This window comes from Athene noctua, chromosome 2 (genome assembly GCF_965140245.1).
Source record: "Athene noctua chromosome 2, bAthNoc1.hap1.1, whole genome shotgun sequence".
Classification (NCBI taxonomy): domain Eukaryota; kingdom Metazoa; phylum Chordata; class Aves; order Strigiformes; family Strigidae; genus Athene; species Athene noctua.
Window position 1 is genome coordinate 38,621,598 of NC_134038.1, and position 23,186 is coordinate 38,644,783.

Sequence of the window (23,186 nt, forward strand, 5' to 3'; positions counted from 1 at the left end):
AAGCAGAGTAAAGTGTTAGGCAGGTGAATCTGCAGGGTGGGAGGTGTGACGAGTCAAAACACCTGGCCAGGACCAGGGGCTCCCAGCCAGTGTCTGCCCTCATCTCCCGCCTTTGGGTCAGCTGTGGGGCCCCTGGTTGCTCCACAGGGCTTGTTAATAAAGCTGTTAAAAATGACAACTCTTGTTGTAGTGACTTCAACCTGCTGGCTGAGAAGAGAGACATCATTCACACATCCCTCCATTTCGTCCTGAATTGTCCCCCTTTGAGCTCAGCTGCTTGGTTTCTCTGGGCCTTCATGTAACTTAATAAAATATTCAACTCTCTTTTTTTCCTTCTAAACACTTCAGTTTTTATTTTAGTGATCTGTGTGCCAGTTCATTTAAATAATAGTTCTGTCACTTAAAAAAAAAAAAGGGTTTTCAATGCCATGTAGGGTCGTGCTGCTCACTTGTGAATAATCTATAGAGTTAATGCTGAGATTTTAAAAATCTCTCATAAAATATTTATGACTATTTGACATCTGCATTGTTTGTACAGTTCACATATGAATTTTTGAGCAGGGATTTAATCTGAAAAATCTGACTTGTTTCAGTTTTGTTTGTGTGTGCAAGTCATGATATTGCAACTTTTCTGGCTGGGTAACTCCCAGATGTGAAATTATTCTGCAGATGCCAATGTTTGAGTTAAAAATATTTTCTGTAAAAAGTGTTTGGTATTCCCCCAAGCAGCAATACGCCTGTGATCAGCTCTTCTGGCAGACTTGTTTGTTACAGGATCTGTAAAGTGAGTTCAAAAGGGGAAGAAAGGTGGGCAAAGCATATCTGAGATTTTTTTTTTTCATGCATCAGTAGGAATTACTTTATATAGTAGTCTAGTTTTAAATTCACTACAGTTTATTTAAATAAAGTGGTATGCAAAATAATGGTGGATATTTTAGTGAGTAGTTCTATCACAAAGATGTTTTTGAAATGGTGAGAAGAAATTAGAAACCTTTTTTTGAAATTAAATATAAATTACTGTAAGTGTGATGCACTGTCATCATGAAGTCTATTTCAGTCAGGTCAGTGCCCCAGTTAGTCTCTAGTTCTGGAGAACCCAAAATTATAAAATGACATGACACATGTCTGAAAAATGCATCTTCTCACAGATGTTATAAAGAATGACAACATGCTTGTGTCAGGGAGTGCCAGAGGCGATGCTTTCAGCTGCACAGTTTAACAACTTTTCTGTCTTTGATGGAAAAATGGTACAGTTCGCTTATTTCTTTAATCACTATTTCACATTTTTCTGATGGTGTGCTGGAGTCAACCCAACATTGCTTTCTGTACAGTTTCATCTGGAAAAATGTATGGCATACCAACATCCTCTTCCATACTCATGTGGATATTTTTAATGCATGACTAAAGGTTGGGTATTTGCAGAGGAGGCCCCAGCAGAGGCCAGGTTGTTACCCCACGTCCTGGAAAAAATCTGTGCCAAGTCCTGTGGTGTGGACACTCACTGAGAGGACACTCCCTGGTTGCTCATTCTAGACATAGACACTGTCTGCAATGGGAGGACCAGAAATGTGGCACCATTTCACCAGAGCTGTGAGGGGTATAAGCAGTGTGGTAGGCAGGGGGGGCACGTCATCCTCTAACAGATGGGCTTTCCAAAGTCCGGGTTGCTGAAGGATACCAACACTATGGTTTTCTTTCCTTCTATCTTAAAGTCTTTCCCCTTGCAGTCCTGAGTCAGGTCCCCTAGCCTGGGCTCCTCCGTCCCTATGGAACCCACTTTGGGTTGGGCTGTGTTTCAGCACAGGATCTCCAAAGGCAGTGTTGTGTTTGAGGTAAGTTAAATGACTTTGCTGTCAACTGGTGGGACTGAAGATGGGGAACACTTGGTTTTATTCTCTACCAGAGCCTTAACTACTCTCAAGGAGTCTCTGTCTCGATGTTCTTATTTGTTGGGAGGGAGGTGACGCTGCTTACTTCCCAGGGCCACAGTGAGGCTAACCATCATGTCAGTAATATGCTTGAGGTTAGGTGTGTAAATGTGTACCTAATGTGTAACTGCTGGTAGTGCCAGGGCTTTTCTCTGAATATCTGATAACAAACAATGATTCTACCATCCGTAAAATATTGGAGCTGCTCACAAACATACACTTCTGGGCTCTCCCTGAGGGGAGAAAAATTTGGAGTTTTGCTATCAGGCGTTCATATTCTTCAGTACTATAAACCCTGCCTTTACTAAATGCTTCCCAAAAGCTTATAAATCAATGAGACCCACATGTTACCATATGCTACTGGTTTTATTTTTTTTTTTAACGAATAAGACATATTTTATTTTGAATCAATAAAGTAAGTATCTAGTACAATACAGGAAATCTCCACCGTAGTTACTGGAATACAGAGAAATTAAATATGCTTGTAAATATCTCCTTCTTTTGTAGATCCAAATTATAAATTAAATAAATAAGAAAAACATAAATACACATTTCAAGATACAGAAATTATTAGGTAGAAACATTAATCATTTCCTCTTTGCCTCCATCCTCATACTGCTTAATGCTATTAATTAACAAATTAAATACTACGATACAGGATTCTCAACAGACAAAACTCTTGCTGTGCTGGACTGTGTGTTGGGTGCTCTATGGCTCATGTTAGCTACAAGGGCAGGTACCACAAAAGCTCACTGGCTTAATTATCCCAAATTCAGCAAATGGACTTTTCCCAGTGTCTGTCCATCTTCCTTATTTTTGCTTTGCTTAGGGAATGAGACCAAAAAAGGGAACTGGTGATTACTATTCTCCTTACTCCTTGAGTGTATGCGTGGTTGTGCAAGAGAGTAGTCCTACTGTATGTACTAGGTCTACCTATATGTGTAAAAATAGCGTGTGCCTACAAAGCCAAGGCTTCTGGCAGGATTTCTATGGGCTGGGGAGGGGTTTGTAGCGTGGTTAGTGATATTTGTCAAAGATGTTTCAGGAAAATCTTGGCTGTGGCTCCAGCTTGGTTCAGTCATGGAGGATCTGATGTTGGCAGGGTAACGGTGTCCAGACTACTACACAGGGGCAATGTGTCAGGCTCTAATTTAAAGGTGGGGTGGGCCCCTGTGGGAAAATTGCCCTGGTGCTGTGCAGGTGTGCAGCCTTCACTGGGCATCGGCATTGTTCTTGCATGCCATGGCTGGCCACACATGGTCAATACTGGACCACCATCTCCTCCTTGTCTTGCCAGCAGCTGGGGCCCTTCAGTGCATGATTAACAAGAATCCGTCTTCTCCTTCTTTCTCAGGAGGACGAATGAAAATCAGGAGAGCAAATCATCCCTCTTTCACGCTGCTGGGCCAGGACTTTTGCCTTTGGTAAGGAGGACAGTCTGTATGACTTCTAGCTGCAAGGCTGTCCTCTGTGAGTTGTTGAGCACCTCTGAAGGAGAAGCCTGTGACTGAAGCAGTGATGGACAGATGAACACAAGGCCTGACAGAAAGATTTTATAACGGGCTACTGCCTTTCCCCTCCTTGGCAGACTCTGGACTGAGTTGGCCCTGGCTGTATGAAAAGCCATAGTGCCTTTTTTTTCCCCATCCTACTGCATTCTCCAGCATGCCCAGCCTCACACAGGTGTCCCCACAGCCCTCCTTGGAGCCACTGGGGACTTTTGCTCAGTAAAGCTATCAGGCCACTCCAGTTGCTTTCCTACCCCATGGACTTTCGTTGCTCAGGTTGTCAAGCTGCAAACCTTTCCTGTGTGCTGTTCCACCCTGCTCACACCAAAGCCAGAGGACCTGGCTGCTTTTGCAGCTTTTCCCTCCCATCCAGGTGGTACCCTGCTGCTGGTGACCCCTGACTGGGGATAACTGCCCCAGCCTGCAGCTCCGCAGGTTGCAAGCCAAGACACCCTCTGTCCTGCACTGTAAGAGAAATTCAGAATATGATTTTTTCTAAGTCCAGGTTGAAGACAATCTTAACACAAGCAGTGGATGAAGTCAGTAGGTACCCCAAGTGCAGAAGTTTCCCACGTGGTTGTAGTAGGAGAGGAAGGAGCTGTAATTGCTGCTAACACTGCTAATGTATGGTTCAGAACTTTGGTGGGTTCTCAGCTCTGGAGCCTCCTCACCTTAGTACTGTGTCACTGTGTTTGACAACACCTCAGTGCCTTCCACTACACCAGCTGCAGGCAAGAAAGGTTCAGATGGGAGCTTCTTTCCTCTGATTCTGTTATAGAGTAAGACCTTTATTTTTAATTTATGCTTTGGAACACTGGCAGTTAGATTAGAGAAGATCGTCATTACTATGAGCAACAGGAGATACGCTTCCCCCAGTTTTATATTTCACAGAATCATCTAGGTTGGAAAAGACCTCGAAAATCATCCAGTCCAACCATGAACCTAACACTGACAGTTCCCAACTACACCATATCCCTCAGCGCTATGTCAACCCGACTCAGGCTGGGGACTGCACCACCTCCCCGGGGAAGCCCATTCCGACACTTAACAACCCATTCTGTAAAGAAATACTTCCTAATATCCAGTCTAAACCTTCCCTGATGTATTTAAAGTTCTGTATTTAGGCAAATCAAAGTCTTTTATAACAACCAGAGGAGCACTCATATGAGGCAAGCAGTGTTCATGACTAATAGAATCCTGTCTGTAATACTGTCAAAACATTTTTTGTAAAACTTTTTTTTTTTTTTTTTTTTTTTAGAGGAAAACCCAAGGTCCCATGACCAGTAATTTCTAAATTGAAAAAAGTTTTGAGAAAAACTTTAATCAAATTTCATTAAATACATCTATTATAAGCATGGGTCTCCTATATGCAAGTTTCTCATGTTCAGTCACCTAATTGCACTATTTAGGTATTTTCTTTCCTCCTGATATTTTGTGCACTTAGTGAAATATCCTGTACCACACAGGCAGACAGTAAGTTGCTGACAACCACTTAATGTATAAGCAGGTTCTATGGAAGAGAGTATCTCCTGAGGTTATCCTGTTGCTCACAGTTTGATCTGGCAGGACACTTTGAAACACCAATCACTTGTCACATAGCAAATTTTGGTAAATGCGTGTTTGCAAACTTGCTCAGTTCTGACCCATTCTTTTAAAATTTTTGCATCCTTTACCCCTGTCTCTAAGCATCAAAACTGAAGAAAAGAAGATGTTTAGCATATGTCATTCAACCAGGCATGTTGTAAGATGTGGTAATTTCTTTATATGAGAGGGGGAAGAGGACAAGCCATGGTACACAATGAGCAGCCCCCTGGGATTTAATGTCATTGATCTGTTACCTTGGAGGAATACATAAACTGCTTGGTAGGCTTTTCTTGTTGCAAGTCTGAGCTGATTCAGACAGGACATGTAAAATGATGAATGAGCCAGTGGTAGTTTCAGCATCATCGAGCCAAGGTGTAAATCTAGGGGGATACTTGGGATTTTAGTATACTGCAACAAAGAAAGGCCAGTGAGTTGCATTACGTTTACCATTTTTACCTTAGCCCTTCTCACACTGCTCTGAGGCAATGGCATCAAGTAATAAAAAGGATATTTTTTTTCCTGGATGAGCTGTGCTGTGTCTGTTCCCTCACTGATCTCAGAGCACCTTGTCCTGGCTAATGGACTTTCTGTCTTTCCAAATGATGCTGAGCCTTATCAGTCTGCCTCAAAGGCACTGTTTGTTGCCCCCAGGTACTCTGACTTCTTCTTGTGCTTCATCCACATCTTCCTCAGGAGGCTGGGTGTTCCGCACAAGTTGCCTCCTGTCAGCGGCAGGGAAGCTTCTGCTGCCAGTGGCAGGGTCAGGTCATACTCTGCCGTCTTCCTCCAGCTCTGCCCATGACTAGCAAATAAAGCACAGATGGGTGAAGTATTCATCTCTGTGGCTTTTCTTCCCTGCTTATGATGACCAGCTGCTGAAAACCAAGGGCTGCCCGTTTGCCAAGGTATATTTGCACCTGGCCAGTCCTTGGGATTGGTGAGTCTGGGGTGAGCAGGGGCTGTGTGGGGCAGTGGGCTTGGACATTACAGCTGCCCCCTCCCTGCTGCCCTGCCTCTCCTCAGAGCCCCTCGTTCACTTGATATCAAGAGGGGATGGGCTACAAGTGGCACTGTTACTAGGGGTATCCTCTGTAGTGTTTGCCACCAGGGAAAAAGCTGGTATATGGCCCAGAGACAGAGCTGAGCCCTCCAATGGAAGCCCCAGGGATGATGTAGCAGTGCCCAGGCAGGGTGAGCTCCACCTGGCCGAGGGGGCTACACTGACTTTAGGTCTCTGTGTATGCAGTGCGAGGATGCTGTGACCACAAGCTTCTCATTGTCCCTCAAGTGGCAATGGCAGCATCTCAAATATCACCCGGACCCTTGTCTGGGTTAACTGTGTACTGATGAGTGTCTTTGTATCATAATCAAGCTGGTCCTTAATTACAGTTAAAAACAATAAAGCTTTTTTTAAAAAATATTTAATTACATCGTCTAAGCTGCCTTAGGGCAAATATTATAGACTTTGTAGGGTGAAAATAATTAAATTTTGAATTTAGTTTTTTTTCTAGTGATGAAACAGAGTTGTAACTGGTACCGGGGCAGCTGTATAAACAGCCATGGCTGATGATATAATCAGCATGTCCTTTAGTCAATCTCTCCCTGCCTTTGGGAAGCAAGCGACATGGCTTTACTGCAAACCACTGAGGTTTTACAGCTGCAATTCAGAGAAGACCTGCAGCTGAACACCTCTTTGTATTTCTGGTGAGAGGATGACCTGTGGCAGAGATGTCCCATCCCCTTCCCTGCTGGCAGCACCCTGCATGCAGCCCCCCAGGTTTGGCTGGAGGGGTGGGAAGGGACTTACAGGTCTGTAGGAGTGCCGTCACCTGCAGTGGAGTCTGTGACAGCCGCCGCTTTCACAGTGATATGGGCAACTGGTGATGGCGGGAGCTGCGGAGCGAAAAAGCATGGCATTAGGAAATGCCACTGATGAGTAGGGACCCCAGGTTTGCCTGAGGAAAGAGGCTTTTTTAGGAAAATAAATAAGTACTGTAGATCTCTTAACAAGAGAAAGCAAACTGGCTAAGGACCTGACTGCCCAACTCTTACCCACACAAATACTGACTGCTCACATGAATGGTCTCACTGAGCTCAGCACAGGGCTTGTATGAGCAAGAATTACACCTCCCATCAAGGGAGGGAGGCTTGCAGAACTTTTTTTTCCCTAGTTTTTATGTCTATCTTCCTGAGGAGGTGAGGCTTTGTGCAGATTGAGCAGCCTGCCTCCTGCAGCTCTTCACAGGCCACCTCCACCGCTGCCTGGGGAGCAGCTGTCCCAGCCACTGCCGTTTCTTAAGTGTTCAGAAATGTTTCCCCATTTTGCTGAGTGCTGACCTGTGGTATGGGGGGCCCTGGTTCATGCCCCGCAAGTGTCTAATCATTGACATTCTTGCCTTACTTGATCATAAATTGTCTGCCATAACTGAATCACATTTTCCCATAAACAGGCCACTGAGACGGGCATATCCTCCAGGATGGTAAGATAAAGTGTGCATTGCCCAGAAATAGAAGAAAATGTCAAAAATTGTGATGTGCTCTCATCATTTCAGGCAATAAACACACTTACTGATTTTACTGGCAATACTGAAAAATTTCTTCATATTATTGTCACTACTATAACTGGTTTTAAACTGTCTCAGGCTGTTTCCCCCGGAATTATTCTGAGACTGGATACATTTAGAGCAAGTATTCCATGACTTGAAGATGTTTTGCAAGCACCCTTTGAAATGAACTGGCTTAATTATTGATAGGCGCAGTTAGTTTCATTACAGCGAATACCACTAATTCTGACCAACTTTCAATATTGTACAGTCATTTTTATTGAGTGTAGCCCAGCTATCAGCTAGCAAGTATATTGTAGCCATCCAAAAGAACATTTTAAGCCATAAAGTTTCTATAGCATGGTCTGGTATTGGTCAGAAACTTTTCAAAGGACTAATTTCTGTTTGAAAATCTAGTTTTTATAAAATGTAGGGACTTTGAAAGTTGTATTTTGGTAAGAAAAAGAAGAGAGTGAAAATGTTTTAACATTTTTAACCAAAACATTCTGTCTCTCTATTACAGAACAAAATTTTGGGGTTTTTTTATGATGATTTTCCCATCAACTCTTTACTGACATTTTGGACTGATCTGATTATCATGTCAGGTTGGCATTCTGGTGAATATGAATTATTTGATGCTTGTTCCACTTCAGAAATTATTTTTTTTTCCAATTTGTGAAATTCCCTGAGAAACAAGAGGCTAATTTCTCCTAGCTCTTGTAGGTGGCTGAGTATCCAGAACTGGAGCATGCCCATTTCCATCCCACAACCCTTCCTGGTTTCCTGAGGGGCAGATGTCCTATGCTAGTCTCGGCTTCCACTTAAGGAGCCTCTGGCATAAATGATTTTCTCAAAGCCTTAACAAAGACTGAGATCTGCACATATTGCAACAAACTGACATGTTGTGAATGTGGGACATGCTGACAGGTACTGGATTTTAAGATGCATCAGATAGTGATGGTTGGTCTTGTTGTATTTACTTACCAAAGTTTTTCCATCCAACAGGTGATTATAGCGCTTTGATGACTCTTGTTCAGTAATTCCTACTGCAAAGCATAATAAACATGACATTATTGGTAAATATCCCACTAGCACAGCTTGTATTAAAAGCATCCTTCATGCAGTTAAACCTGGATATGAACAGAACCCAGATTCAGGTTATAGTCCCACAGGATTTGATTATAGCCAAAAGTGCAGAAGTTTCTTTATTATGATCATCTACTGCAATGTAAAAATAAATTATTTTGGAATTGCTTAAGTTATTATGGAAAATCACTCAACTGCTTGCTCCAAGACTTGTCAAATGAGACGATAACTGCCTTAGCAGACCAAACTAAGTAGGAACCCTTCCTCTCTGCAAACACTTATGTGTGTGTACATATAAAAAGCGGTCCCATCTGCTGCTCCTCAGCAGAGGTTGGGTAACACAGTTTTTGTGCATCTTGGAGCTGCCGCTGCCAGGTTTGTCCTGCCTAGGAGGTCATTCTCCTTTATGGATTGCCCTGGGGGTTATTCTTACTTGGGCATCGATGTGTGCTACATCCAGCCCATCACAAGGAGGGATTTTAACCTTTCTGTCTGCCCGTGGCTGAGTGGCACCTCTCTCTGCTCTCCTTAAACCTGGAGGTTACCTTTCAGTTACAAGTGATCACTCAGCTGATCACTTCTCCACAGATAAATACTCACTGACATTCCTGCTAGTTGTGCCGAGGAAATAAATGAGCAAGGGATTCCAGATTTTTTCTCGTGGAGCCAAATCCTTCCATTTGGCTTTGAGAATGTGAGAACGTGGATATCTCCCCCCCCCCCCCCCTTTCTTTCTTTCTTTCTTTCTTTCTTTCTTTCTTTCTTTCTTTCTTTCTTTCTTTCTTTTTCTGGCCATTTTCAGTTGTCTGCTCTTTTTTAAAAAGGGTATTCAGGTAAGTGAAGAGCAAGGATCTACAGAAGTACCAGGACTCACCAAGGCAGAGGATACAATATGGTTCACAACTGCTGTGACCAATGGAATATAAATAATGACAGCAAACATCAGAAATAACCAAGGTGCTGCTTATAGTGCTGTCTTCAGCATGAGTTCACAGCCAGAACTGTTTTCTTCTTCTGGGGGCAATATTTGAACATGATAAATATATTAACTAGCCTCTTTCTTCCCTGTCAGCCCACTCCACCCCATCCTGTAATTCCATTAGGTACCTAACTGTATCTCTCATGTCAAAGTTTAATTCAATCATCTCCTCTCATCTTGCATATTAGGTACTAACAGTATTCAGCAAGTGGCTCCAGGCATCAGTGCTTCAGCTAATGTCCTTTTTTTTTTTTTTTTTCTCTCTTATATTGTCTGACTCTTCCCTTCAGACTGTGCCTCTTCTTAGATACAGAAAATGTTCTGGCAAACTTTAGCAAAATATCTAAGCAAAAGTAAGTCTTCATGGCTTCAGGTTCAGTGGTGTCTAAGTGTGGTGTGAATTCTACTTCCAGAACATGCTATAGATGTGTAAGCCTGGGACAAAGGTTGCTCCACATCTGTTATTCTGTCTTTCCCTGTTTCCAAGATAAAAAAACTTGGTACAAGCCTGAGTACAGCTTTTCTGGAGAATAAGAGCAGGTTTGGTTTTCTTTTTAATCTATCCATCCTGTGAAGCAAAGCACAGCTTTGAGTGAAAGTCAGAAGTTCCATGTTGTGGCCTCCCGCTACACTTGCCTTCCCGCACACTGGAATGGACCATCTTTATGCTTTGATACTTGTGTAGGGTTTCCAATGCTAACAAAGAGTGTGCTCATAGTCTCACCTACGCTCTTGTTTGCACATTTTTCACTACTCTTGAAATTGAACTTTTCACTCTATTACACAAATTACAAGCTGTGCTTTATCAGATCTGAAGTCTCTTTAATATCCAACAGTATTTATCTATGGAGCAAGTGAGGAAAACTCTACAGACACAACTCTTTCCAGTAAGAAAATTGAAGGATGTTTCTGAAGGGTGAAATTTTTGTGGAGGTCACATTTGTACAGAGATTAATGAAAATAGATGATACATATCCATATATATACCTCACTTCATATCACATGCTGGCTCTCCATCTGTTGAGAAACAGCTGGAGAAACCTTTCTGGACTCTCTCATGTCACTCTATTCTCTGTGTAGGTATTATTAGCACAGTGCATATTGAAACCGGACACTGCAGCACGTCTTAACAAAGAGCTGTTTTTATTTTCATCCAAATATTTGCAAGCACTTCTACTTTCCTTCCCTTAAAACACTAAATCTGTAAAGTCAGGCACTCAAAAGTTATAAAACACCATAACTGGATCAAAGTTATTTCATTTCCCCCCCTCCCCAAGGATCTAGATATTGAGATTCAGTCTTTAATTGGTGACCAGAAACCATTTTGCCACAGACTTTCTGCTTCACTCATATAGACAGTGTTCACTCAGAAAGCAGTTGTTCATCCTTAGCTTTTATTTCTCAGTGCAGACTCCTATACTTACTTTCCCCACCAGTGAATCCTCTGAGGACAGAACTATTAATATTTTCATGGGCTCTTCTGTATTGCTGATCACTGTGGTCATCATCTGCACAAATGTTTTAAAGGAACAGCTTCATCACCTCCTGGAGGACAAGGAGTTATGCCAGGGAATGAGAGGTAGGTGCTGAGTTTAAGACCAGAAGTTTTGGAGATCCAGTTTTTCAGGGGCTATGAGGCAGACGCAGCACTGTTCATAGTCAGCAGTTTTTACTGGCAGCAGGAACTGAGCACTCCTGGGTGTCGCAGTCAGAGGCATGAGGCAGGCACCCAGAAAAGGGGGATACATCGGCTGTGTGAGGTGCTGAGCATCACTGAGGAGCCTGGGGGCAGTGGTGGACAGACCTTAGGGAGTGATTGCAGGAGACGGCCTGCCATGGTCCCTGAGCACCTTCTGTGCTGGGGGGAACAGCGATCTGACAAACAACCTCGCCAGGCTGCACAAGCTTAGGCAGCCATGCAGTAGGCTTGTCTTGTCCAGATGCTCCTGGTGAGTTTGTCCTGTTCTATTTGCTTCGCTCCCTCCTTCCACTCCTCAGTCAGTCCTTTTTGGTTTCTTTTTTTTTATTATAATTTAAGCTTAGTGTCCTGGTTTTGACTGGGGTAGAGCTGATTGGGTTTTTTTTCCCCTCTTTCCTTCTTAATAGCTAGAATAGGGATGTGTTTTGGATTCAGTATGGGATTTGGTATGAGAAGAATGTTGCTAATACACTGATGTTTTTAGTTGTTGCTAAGAAATTGAGGACTTTTCAACTCCTCATTCCTTGCTAGTGTGCAGGTACACAAGAAGCTGGGGGGGAGCAGAGCCAAAACAACGGATCCAAACTGGCCAATGGAATAGTCCATATCATACAACATCATGCTCAGTATATAGATGAGTGTTGATTGGGAAGCTACACTCAGGTTTTTGGGATGGTGATTTCAGTATTCTCTCTCCTTTGGGATCACTAGCTGGGAATGGGCTGGGCATTGGTCAGTGGGTGGCGAGCAATCATTGTGCATTACCTGATTGTGTTTTCTGTTATTATGATTATAATTATTATTTTTTAAAATTTTATTTTATTATTTTATTTCAATCATTAAATTATTTTTACCTCAACCTATGAGTCTCCTTACCTTTATCCCTCCAACTCTTTCCCCCATTTCCTGGGGGTTGGGGAGGGTAAGCAAGTGGCTGCATGGTGTTTGGGTGCCAGCTGGATTTAAACAACAACACTTAGCTTATCCCTCTTTCCCTTTCATAATCCCAGTTTCTTTGCCCAGTTGCCTCCCTTTCTCCTGCTATGAGAATGGTTTCCCCATTTTTCTGCTCTTCTTTTCGGACGCCTACATCTTTCCTCCTGTTCACACCTGTAATCTTTTACCTCTTGTGGCTCGTAACAGCAGAGACCAGCAGTCCCTCCTTTCTCCCCCACTGGCTCTCTGCCACTGGTAATGCCCCACAGCTGGACCCAGCCACTCCTCTGCCTCTCCCTGCTCCAACCCTGAAGCCCAGATCTTTGTTGAGCCATTTCTTGGCTCTGTTCCCAGTCTGAGATATTTTCCCTACAGTTCCAAGATCACTTTCCTCCTTCCCAGTTCCCCTCTTGTATGGTCTGTGTTCCTAATGGGATGGCTTATGAGCAGTGAGGTTGAAGACCAGTTGTGTGAAGAACATGTGCCTTCATGTTACATTACAGATTTAGCACCTTTTAACAGCTAAATGTTCAATGTCTCTACCCAACACATGCCATATAGAATTTTTTCAAAGGCTTATGAGTTGCCTGAATCTGGGGTTTTTTTTTCAAAGAAGAGCAAAAGATGAGGTTTTTGATTAAAAGGCCACTTTTGCCAAACTGCATGGCTCTGTTCTAGCTTTGACCATCCAAACTTAACACACCAGCATCGAAGGAGCTGAATAACCAGTCTATTTACGTTTTCTCATTTCCTTGGATTTGTATTCACAAACTCTGTTTTTCCTTCATGGGTTCTCACAAACACACTGAACAAGTTTTGGTTGAAAAAACAAAATCAGCTCTGTGGCTGACATCCAGAATCTAGAATTTTTATCCCAAATAATTATGTTCTAGCAAGTTCTAAGCAACTGAACAGGGACCTTTTCTAATAAGATGACTCAGGCAAACTCAGTAATTCACAATCTATCATCTCTAAAGTATTGTCAGCCTTTGGAAAGGGAGTGTTTATGACTCTGAATAAAGTGAGTTTATGACTCTGAATAAAGCGAGAGCTGTGCAATGCCAAGGTCACTATCTCATTAATTCCACCAGACATTTTAAGCATGGAAGTACCCTTCAGGTACATAACAAAGTGCCTGCTTCACTGCAGACTGGAAGACTGCAATATCTAAAAATGTTCTGAAGCCACAGAGGAATAAAGCCATTTCTGTGGTCTTACCGTGTTGGGCAGCAGAGCCCTTGGAGGGGCAGAGTCCCTGCTGCCCACTCTGCAGATGGCCCAAGCTCCGCATCTCGTCTTCCCTGCACAGCACCTGGAGGAGGTCACCCTGGTGGGGCTGCAGCTTCTCTGTCCTGTGGGGCCGGCGATCAGATATGGCTACCACCTACAGGGAAGAGGCAAAACCATCCCATTGTTACACCTAGCCTTGGAGATTAGGTGGTCTGTCAACGTCATTGGAGGAACTGCATAGCACTTGCTCTTCCCACTGCTTTACTGCCATCCAAAGGGGATTTTGTTGGGTGGGGAATGTGGGATTTGTGGGGTTTGTTCTGTTTGGCTCCTGCTTCTGTATATGAAATGTATAAAGGTATGGGAAAATCATGTGGGGCATCTCTGGGACCCAGCTACTTAGTTGCACCTGTCTGTATTCTCCTCGGGAGACTGAAATGTGGTCCCTTTCAAGGCCTATTGAATAGGCTAAGCCTTTGAGACAGCTCAAATTCATTTTCTTATTGCATCATATCTTGGGCAATCAGTTAAACATGCAATGTGGATTACAAATGTTGTTTCTTCATGGTCTCTCCTGTCTTTTGGACTTATGTACACTTTATATCTGGTAAATGACTACAGAGGATACAAGGCATTGAATAATTGTGCTCCTAGAGGTTAATTTTCACAAACATTAGCTTGCACAAACAAAACTCACCAAGAGGGGCATCTTTGAGCATTAGGCTGCCTGTATCTCAGACAGTCTCTGAAAACGAGCATGAACAAAATCAAGTTCTTTTCTACATTGATCATGACTCAGCCTTAGCACTCACTGTGCTGCCACAGGTAACTGGGGAGGCCAGAGCTAATGTGAGCTTAAAAATACAGGCATAGGCTCCAAGCAGGTCAATTGATCAGGACTGTTATCCAGGATGGTCCAGAAACAATTTTCTCAAGATGATTAAAGTCCCAACAGGAGGGAAAGATTGTTTCATACTTACCTTTTTTTTTTTTTTTTTTTTTTCATTATTTCCTGAACACTTGCTACTGTCATACAGAGAACCAGTTAAAACAGGGAGAAGACCCAAACCAGCAAGGAAACGAGACACATGGCAACTATTCAAACTGTTTCTTATTAGACTTACTTACGTTGATCTTATGTTGGAAGACCAGGAGAAAAGCAGTTACTCGCACTTAACTGATGACTGATAGTTGTCATCTACATGTTTTATATATAGATACAGTTATTTTGTCTCAAGACTGAGACCAGCAGCTGACTGGCCTGCTATTGGCATAGAAAAAACTTTAATTCCATCTCTTGCTCTGCCTTCTAACATATGCTTAAGATAAAAACAAGACCGCATTCAAGAATGTTCTCTCATGCAAAATTGTCCCTTTAAGTAAGATTTAATTCAGTTTGCCATTAAGCTGCATCATTCTTTGTAAGTGAATTTTTACACAGATATAAAACCACAGGCAAACCAATGTTTTCCAAAACGGGCAAAAGGAAAAACCCAAACCTGACTGCTTTTTACTCTTTTGACTTTATGTACCCTCAGGAATCTGGAGAAGGCTATATAAGCTAGATCCTACTGACCAGCAGGACAAAGAGCAGAAACTGGCCAACAGCAAGCAAAAATACTGCTGGAAAGGGCTGGTGAGGCAACCAAAGCTAATCCAAGACCTAAGAGGGGTTTTTTCTTAGTTCTGTGGATTTTGGCACACAGCCTAACACAGTCCTTGCTCAAGCTACTTAAGGACATGCCCAGTGTTAAGTGAAAGGAACTACTGGTGTCCTTGAAAACAAGCACGTGCTAAAGGAGGCTGTGGCTGGGCCCCAGCTCTACTGACCATGAATCTGGTGCTGCTGGACTGAGCCTAGCCTCAGCATTGCTCTGATGATTCAGAAATGAGGATGATGCTGGTGGTAAGAGGCTGCCTGTTGCTGCTTAAACAGTTGGCATTGGCTCTTTCCCAGCTGCCCCTGGACCAGTTCCAGGACCTCTCCATCCCTCTGCAGCAGCTCTTTGCAGGCTGCAGGCTCCTGTGTCCATGCATGCCCTGGCCACCCAACCCTTGCAAGCTGCTTACCAGAGGCATCTCCCCCCATCACCACAGTGATGTCGGTGGAGACACCTGTCTTCGTTACGAATACAACGAGGCTGTGTCTGGCAGGGGTCTCTCTTGACAGCCCTTGGAATCTGCCTTGCGTGAACCGAGCTCTTCCAGCTTTCAAGGAGCACTACAAACCTCACCTTTCCCACCATCTCTGGAAAGATGTGCAGCGCTCTTGGTCACACTCAGTCTTCTTTGGTGTGTGACAGCAAATGTCTGCAACTCTCTGCTACCGAGACTCCTGAGGTTGTGTTTTTTGCATGGTCATGGAAAGAGCATTTTTGGTAAGTAGGATGCTGGTTGCAGTCATGTCTAATCCTGAAAGTGGCTTATTTGATCAGTGTAAACCACCAATGGCTTGAAACTTAACAATCTGCCTATGTGTTGCAAAGGATGAAATACAGTTTTGGGAGAAGAAGCATGATTTTTAGCTTCATTAATAGCAGGAATTATTTAGGCATGTTGTCTGTGCTTTCAAGATTCCTTGTTACATGTCATCAGTAATGCCAAAATGCCTTCAGGCAGAAGAATCTGTATAAATAAGTTGCAATGTCATTTTCCATTACAGCTGAAGATAACAGCACAATCTCTATAGCACATCTTCAATTAACATCTTCGTTTGCAGCGTTTGGCTGTAGTACACTTTTGGAGTTTCTTATCTCCTAATTCAAGGTTTCACCATGAGCTTGACTACCTCACTCATTACTGTAATATGTAAAGACTTATCTAGGTCAGGAAACTAAACCTGCTGTAGTGCAGTTTTGATCTAAACTGGAGCTGACATTTCTCTAGGGTACCTAGGGTGAGGCACAAGTATCAGATGGAAGTCACTTTTCTTCTCAAGACATACCAGGAAATTTTAATCTGTGAGAATGGCAGAGTCAGCCAAACCATGCAGAATTAGTAAACTGCTCTCTGAAAACTACAGTTTCTAGAACCTGTAAGCAAGTCCCTTGACCATCTCAGTCTGCAGGATGCTGACTCTGAATTCAGAGCTCAGCAAAGTCTCTTTTGTGGACTTTACTGTGCACATGAGAGCACCGAGGCCTGTCATACCCGCTGTTGGAATTAGCTGTGTTAATTGTGGGGCATGGAAGACACAGTAGGGTTGCAGAGCAGCACAGAGGCTATTCCCACAACCCTGCTCCTGGACCCAAAATCACAAACAACCAACCACAAAGGGTTTGGATAAAACTTTGAAGTTTAGAAGCTGAACAACGAAGTGCTTGTTAGTGGAGGAAATGCCAAATTTGTAGAGTTAAGCTCTTTTTGATGGTCTAATGCTGATCTAATTTTTAATGCACAGAGGGATTTGCCATTTTTCTGCAAAGTAGTCCGGTACTGGTGTCAAGACAGTTCTACCCAAGGGATTTTGGGGCTAGAAGAACAAGGGAAGAGAAGGGAAGGATCTAGTATCACTGGAAAGAAATCTTTACTGGGCAATAGGAACTGTAAATAAGCATATTGGTGAAGCAGTCAATTGAAAAAAAAGGTGTTTCCCCCTTTCTCTCACCCTTCCACAGTCATGATTGTGCTTCTGGGATGGGTTCTTAAATGTGATGGAAGTTACCCCCAAGGTCAGTCATTTGAATGTTAAATCACGTAATGCTACACTGCTTGAGTATTTCTGCCGCAAAAAACAAAGGTCTGGCAGATGTCCACATTGCTTGCTATTTTTGCCCTTGCTAAGGATTAAAGTTGTGCATCCACTGCAATCGCCAGAGCAGAAGATTTCATGTTAGCTGAGGCATTTCTACAGTACTGACTGCAGGTGCAGAGGTAAAAGTGAAAAATAAATAATCATTCTGCTACTTTTCTGTGGGTCTAGAAACTGGCAATCACAACTTCCTCACAGGCACGTATATTCCAGTACATGAAATTTATTTGAATGCTTGTGCATGAGCTGTAAGCAGCTGCATCATACTGAAGAAGGGGAAGGCATAAGTCTAAGAGCTGATTGTGCCAGTTGCTTTGGTTTGAGAGCCTTGCTTGTTTTCTTAGCTGGAGCTGCGGACCATTCCTCAGGCTCGGTGCTCCCACTGCTAATACAATGCTGCCTGCATCATGACTAAGGGCCAATCAAAGGACATCTTTAATTGGGGTCAGGAAAGCCCCAAAGGAAAACAAAAATCCTCTAAAAATACAGCAACAAACCAGGGACTTTCTTATCAGATTTTCTTAGGCCTTTATGAGTATAGTGCTGCTACAGCAGCTAATCCAATCCAAACTAAATATTAGAGGCTCCCATTTAGCAGAAACAACAACTATCTATCTGCTGAGATCCAGAACTTGATAACAGACATACAGTTGCCCTAGATTTCAATGAGAGCTAGCTGAATTTTTTTCAGCTGGATAGTTTTATGAGAAAATTCTGGTTAGAGTTTGTTGGAAAAGTATCTGCTTTGTCAAAAAAATAGAGAAATTATCTGTGCATTCTGTTTTATGAAGTCAGTACAGTTCAGTTTTGATTTGGACTTTTCTACTATTTTTATATTACATGGAAAACAAAATATACCAAAGGCATAATAAATATAAAAGGGGTATTTCAAAATGGCTTATTTTGAGTAACACTCTGGCATTCTGATTTTCATCTCCATTTGGAATGAAGAGTCATTTTGAAACCTCAGCTTGAGTTACAGGACAAAAAAAAAGATTTTCACAATTTGAGAAAATACACACATACATACTTTTTACCCAAACACGACAGGCATTCTGGGGACCACTACAGACATTCTGTGAAGTATTGGGATCCTGTGATCTGCTTTAATAACCAAGAGAGGAGATGGGAGTGAATGTGGCGAGGTTTTTCCCAGTGCACAGGTAAGTGTGGTAATCAGGGCAGCCTGTGATGCTGTGAGGAGATGAGGGAATCAGGAATACAAAGAGGAGTGACAAATGAGGGTGGGACTGGGAAGTGAGAGAGGGGCATGGAAAAAGGAAATGCCATGGAGTATAATAAAATAATTCAACAAAGTGCTAGAGAAAAATAAAAGGAGGGAAATTTGTATCCAAAGACAAGAAACCTCATGCTCATGTGTCAAAGTGACCAAACTTAGAAAACATTTTCTCAGAGCATGAAAAATGTTCAGTTAGCTGAATCTGCAGTGGTTACCTCACCTGCAGGGAGGGGGTAAAACTCCAGCTGTGCCCTCTGTGCTGGTGCACTGAGGGGGAGTCAAAGCAGGCAACCACTGCTGGGATCAAGGCACAAGCATCCTCTTGTGGCTGTCTCAGAGCCATCTTTTGACTCAAGGTTACAGTCCATTGCTTGGTGTTTTTCTCCCAGATTCCCCAGGCTCCTTGATTAATGTGTATTTGTTTGTTTTTCATTCCTGCCTGTCCCTCTGGCACTGTTATTAGGGCTTTATGGATAAGAATTAAGTCTGTGATTCCCTCAGATGACCCATGTTGATAAGCTGCTATGTTCATTTTGACTGTCTCTGCACAGCAAGACCGTGTTTTTTGAAGTTTCAAAGCTTCAAAGCACTTCTGTAAATAAACTAGCTTTACAGACACTCCTCTTTCTGTTTCCCACCCCATTTCCTGCATCAGACACCAATGCACTTCTTTGCCCTGAAAGATCTGCCTCCCATTTATCCATGGCATTTTTAAGGATAAGTGTAGCCAAGTAGAATTAAGGAAAAAAAAAGAAAAGAGGGAGAGAAAGGGAGATTTTTCTTACATTCTTTGTTAGGATGTGCTGCGTACTTTTGGCTCGTCTTCGGGCAGGACTACATGCTGTGAAAAGAAGAACAGGAACATGGTCAGGGTGCAGTGGAGGTAGACAAGATGAGGTTACACATGCCTCTAAAAGTAATCCATGAGAATACACTGGGGGCAGAGGGATCAGCAAGGGGGGAAAGAAGAAAGGGTTTAAGGAGGATTTCAGCTGAAAGAGCCTAAAAGAAAGTCCTTTTAAATGTTATCTCAGAGACCATGCTCTACCTATACAATACAGACTTCCATGGACGCAGGGCAACAGCCTTCCCCAAGTTTCTACATCTCTCCCATAGGTTTCCAGGAGGAACTACCCTTCTCCTTCCTAGGTCTTGATCTGTCCTCCTACCTGCCAATGTTTCAGAAGGAAATGAGTTTCTCTTTCCATCCAGTCACCTTCAAACATGACTAGTATATACCTTAACTTTGGAGAGGCCTAGCATTTTATATAGATAGGGACTTTTTCAATAAGCTCAAACTCCTTGGTGACATCCTTTCACTTTTACCACATGATGTCCAAAGCACAACATTTGCACTAAGCCTAGTCTTTTCTTTTCAATCCTCAAAATGACCCATTTGGTTCTTTAACTTGGGGCATTCTGCTTACAGTCTGTTTCTCAATTTCTTATACCCATGAAGACACCAAAATCATAGGCAAAACAGAATCGCTAGCCACTAGACACCCAAGATGCCAGGACCATAAGCCAAGCTTTACTGGTTTTGGGTGATGGCTTTTTTTGACAACATGAAGGTTGTTTAAATACTTGTTGTTTTAGTTTGACTAGAAACTGGACTGAAACACTCTGTGGTACTCCCAGCTCTCCCTCTCATTGTATTTTACCCTTTGCTCTTTAAAATTATTACCCTCCTCTGTGTTAAGGCTACAGGAGCTATAGGATTTAGCAGCCAGTGACAGGAACAGGCCTGCAAAAACCTGCCAAATTCAGAGAATTAACTCCAATTCTAAAGGCTGATCCTGAGGGCAAGGCACGTGAATGAGGGTTTCCTATTCAGGCTTCATGTATAACCCACAGGCTTTGAAGAGCCAGGAAGTTTTGCTATGGGATGACGGGTGACTCACCCTCCAGGTGAGCTTTCCTTTACATTTTTGGCATGCATTCAACTCCAGGAGTTGCTTATCACTGCTATGTATTAATGTTTGCAAAGATTTCTGGAGCTGTGGAAGCAGCTGGAGGTCATCCAAAGCTGCTCATTACTGCAGCCAAACTCGTCTCCTCTCATGGCAGGAATAACAAGTGAGCAGGCTTTCCAGGGCTCCAGTACAAGCAGAGCTTGCAGTGGGACCAGAGTCACTCTTCCTAGACAGCTTGGATTTGTCTAAAAGCCACCCCTCGGTACTCCAGTGAGGATATAAGTGCTGAGCATTAGGACCCAACTGGTTAGAAATAAAGTTTTGGCCTATGCTCTGCCCATAGTGAAACAGGACAGTAACACGGGAGGTGACCAATCTTGCCCAGAGTGCCTGCAAGCAACCCGTTACAGGGCAGGCTACTTCCACACTGAACTCATCACAACTATGTTATCTGCCTGTATAGAGCTTGAGTGTGCTAAGCTGTCAGTTCAATCACAGTCTGTTTTGCATGGCATAATATCCTCAGGGATCCCTGCTGCCTTCTCCTGCAGGATGTGTTTTTTTATTTTAAACCACAGTGAGTGTGGGATGAAAACCAGACAAACATAATGAAGGTGGATTTTTTCCTAGGAATATATCGTAACTTGTTTTTGAAGCTGCTGCAATCACCTTCTGGAATTTCTTCCTGCGAAGACTAAACTAACTGCTCACAAGCAAAACACTCAAGTGCACAAGTTTAGTGATGCAAGGAATTGTTGTCTCTCTGATATTTTATGTATTTTACTGGAGAGTATGAGGAGCACAGTTTATATAGATTTCTACTGCAAGCAAGCACTGTTGGGCTGTTATTGGTACCCAGGCTGGTGCACAAGGAACAACACATAAATGTGCCTAACGGTAACAAATTTGCATATTTTCAGAGTATGTATGAGCCACAGTTCAACTCACTGCCTGTTGTCTGCCAGAGCAAGTGGCAAATGGCTTACAGGGGCTGAAGAAAGGCAAGGCATGAAAGGGAAGTCACAGCACCAGCAAACATGCAATTACTTGAATAGCCATTGAAAGAAGAGTGAATCACAGAGGTAGCCAGAAGTGACCCACTTGGGCAGGAATACAATGGCAGCAATGCAAACAGTGGGGCTGCAGGGCTCTCCCTGCAAACATGATTTTCTGCAGGGAGTGGGAGCAGGAAAGGAAGAATGACCCTTGCAGATGATGTTTCTGGATTTGCCTGAAAAAGGATGTTTGTATATACAGTCCAGCTTTTGGGCAACAAAAACAATTACAGTGATGGTTCACTTATATTCTGAAATTAAGCAGCTGAGAGCTCATGATCACAGCTTGCAAGTTAAGATTTGATCTGCCCCTGCAATTTGTTTTCCCTGCTTTTACCTGCTTTCTTGTTGCTGAAATATGCAGCCATTGAGTTTAAACTAATTTGTTCAATCAAATGCAGACTGGGCTTTGTCCGGTTCTTACTCTTCATTACAAGCAATTAATGTTAATCATGCATTCATTTCCAGGGCATGGCTTTGGAAATGTTCCACTTATTGAGCCAGCAGACTTAAATTCAACATTCATGCAGTTCACCCAGTTCATCTGAGCTGCTAACTGCTTGCAGAACTTCATTTTCTTTTCTATTACACAGAATAGCCACCCAGTTGCAAGCTGTCACTTTAGCAATTACCTCATAGGTATACCAACACCGATTCCAGATTTCCCAGTTTTGCCAGTGCAAAGATTTTACATGCCACAATGTCAAGGCACCTGCACAGATTAGCTCCAGAAACAAGCCGCGAGCGCTGGACTGCAAGCAGAGCACGGCATGGTACGGTACGGCACGGCACGGCACAACAGATGAGCTGCTACCTTCAGAGATTTCCCTGATGCTAAACACCCCATCATCCGTCTAAAAGACAACACCGTAGCAGTAGTTACAGTTTTGATGTACTCACATTTGGATGAAATCACAGTGGTGAAAACTTCTAAATTTTCGTCACTGCAGCTGTAAATCTGGTGCATTTTCCACCTCTCCCTCCTGACTGCCTTTCAGCTTCATGCAACCGCTCTGAACTTCTGGTAAATAGGTTTCACTAATCCAATCTGGCTCTGTGATCATTGTCCAGATCTACAAAGGACAGACTGATGCTGTGATCTCATCTCATTCCATATTCTTCATTGCAACATTTTCTGCTCCCATCTGCCTTTCTATGAATACTATTAATGCAAAGATTTAATTTAGCTGTTACTTAAGCCTCTAACTCAGGATCATTTTATTTTACATCTCTTTTTACCAGTTTGGAGAATCCTCTGCAATAAATGGCTAATAATTAAAATCTGTTCTGTGCAGTCAATGTATAGGCAAATAAACATTTACAGAAGCACTGCAAGGATTTTTAAAATAATTTGGGTTAATACTTTGTGTACTTTAACACATTTATCATAAAAATTTTCTCCTCCCATATAATGAGGAGCTGATTCTAGGTGTATTAAGAAAAGCATTTTGTGCTTTACCTTTTAAGTTCACAAACTAATACCTGAATCCTGGGCACTTAGTGTAAAATTTCAAATGCAGATGACTAAAGAAGGGCACGTCATGCAGACGTATCGGTCTATATGCCCCCTACACTTCAGTGGTTGCAGAGGGAGGGCAGGTGGCTCAGTCATAGATGGGCTTCTACATGACTTGATGGTTCTGGGGCCTAATTCCATATTTATGCACTTCAATAAGGGGTCTTCTTGCCAGAGCTTTTCATTCCTTAATGCTCCCACCAGAAATTGTTCCTTTC

At 42.8% G+C, this 23,186-nt stretch overlaps 1 protein-coding gene across 1 annotated transcript; it reads right to left on the minus strand.

Annotated features, from left to right (window-relative positions):
* Positions 1 to 2,297: 2,297 nt before the first annotated feature.
* Positions 2,298 to 22,465, minus strand: VXN (vexin). The gene is made up of 6 exons (XM_074897696.1): positions 22,353 to 22,465; positions 19,270 to 19,325; positions 13,482 to 13,647; positions 8,548 to 8,609; positions 6,828 to 6,913; positions 2,298 to 5,822 (listed from the first exon to the last, which is right to left on the minus strand). Exons 1-6 carry the CDS (start codon positions 22,417 to 22,419, stop codon positions 5,636 to 5,638), a joined length of 624 nt encoding a protein of 207 aa, XP_074753797.1. The 5' UTR covers positions 22,420 to 22,465; the 3' UTR covers positions 2,298 to 5,635.
* Positions 22,466 to 23,186: the final 721 nt, after the last annotated feature.

What these genes read in the sequence shown, in the direction of transcription:
- VXN (XM_074897696.1), bottom strand. Translation starts at nt 22,419, where the DNA reads ATGCACCAGATTTACAGCTGCAGTGACGAAAATTTAGAAGTTTTCACC. An exon ending in CACTGTGATTTCATCCAAAT is followed by an intron (nt 19,326 to 22,352) that starts GTGAGTACATCA and finishes TTCTTTTCACAG; the next exon opens with CATGTAGTCCTGCCCGAAGA. An exon ending in GACGGCACTCCTACAGACCT is followed by an intron (nt 5,823 to 6,827) that starts GTAAGTCCCTTC and finishes TTTATTTGCTAG; the next exon opens with TCATGGGCAGAGCTGGAGGA.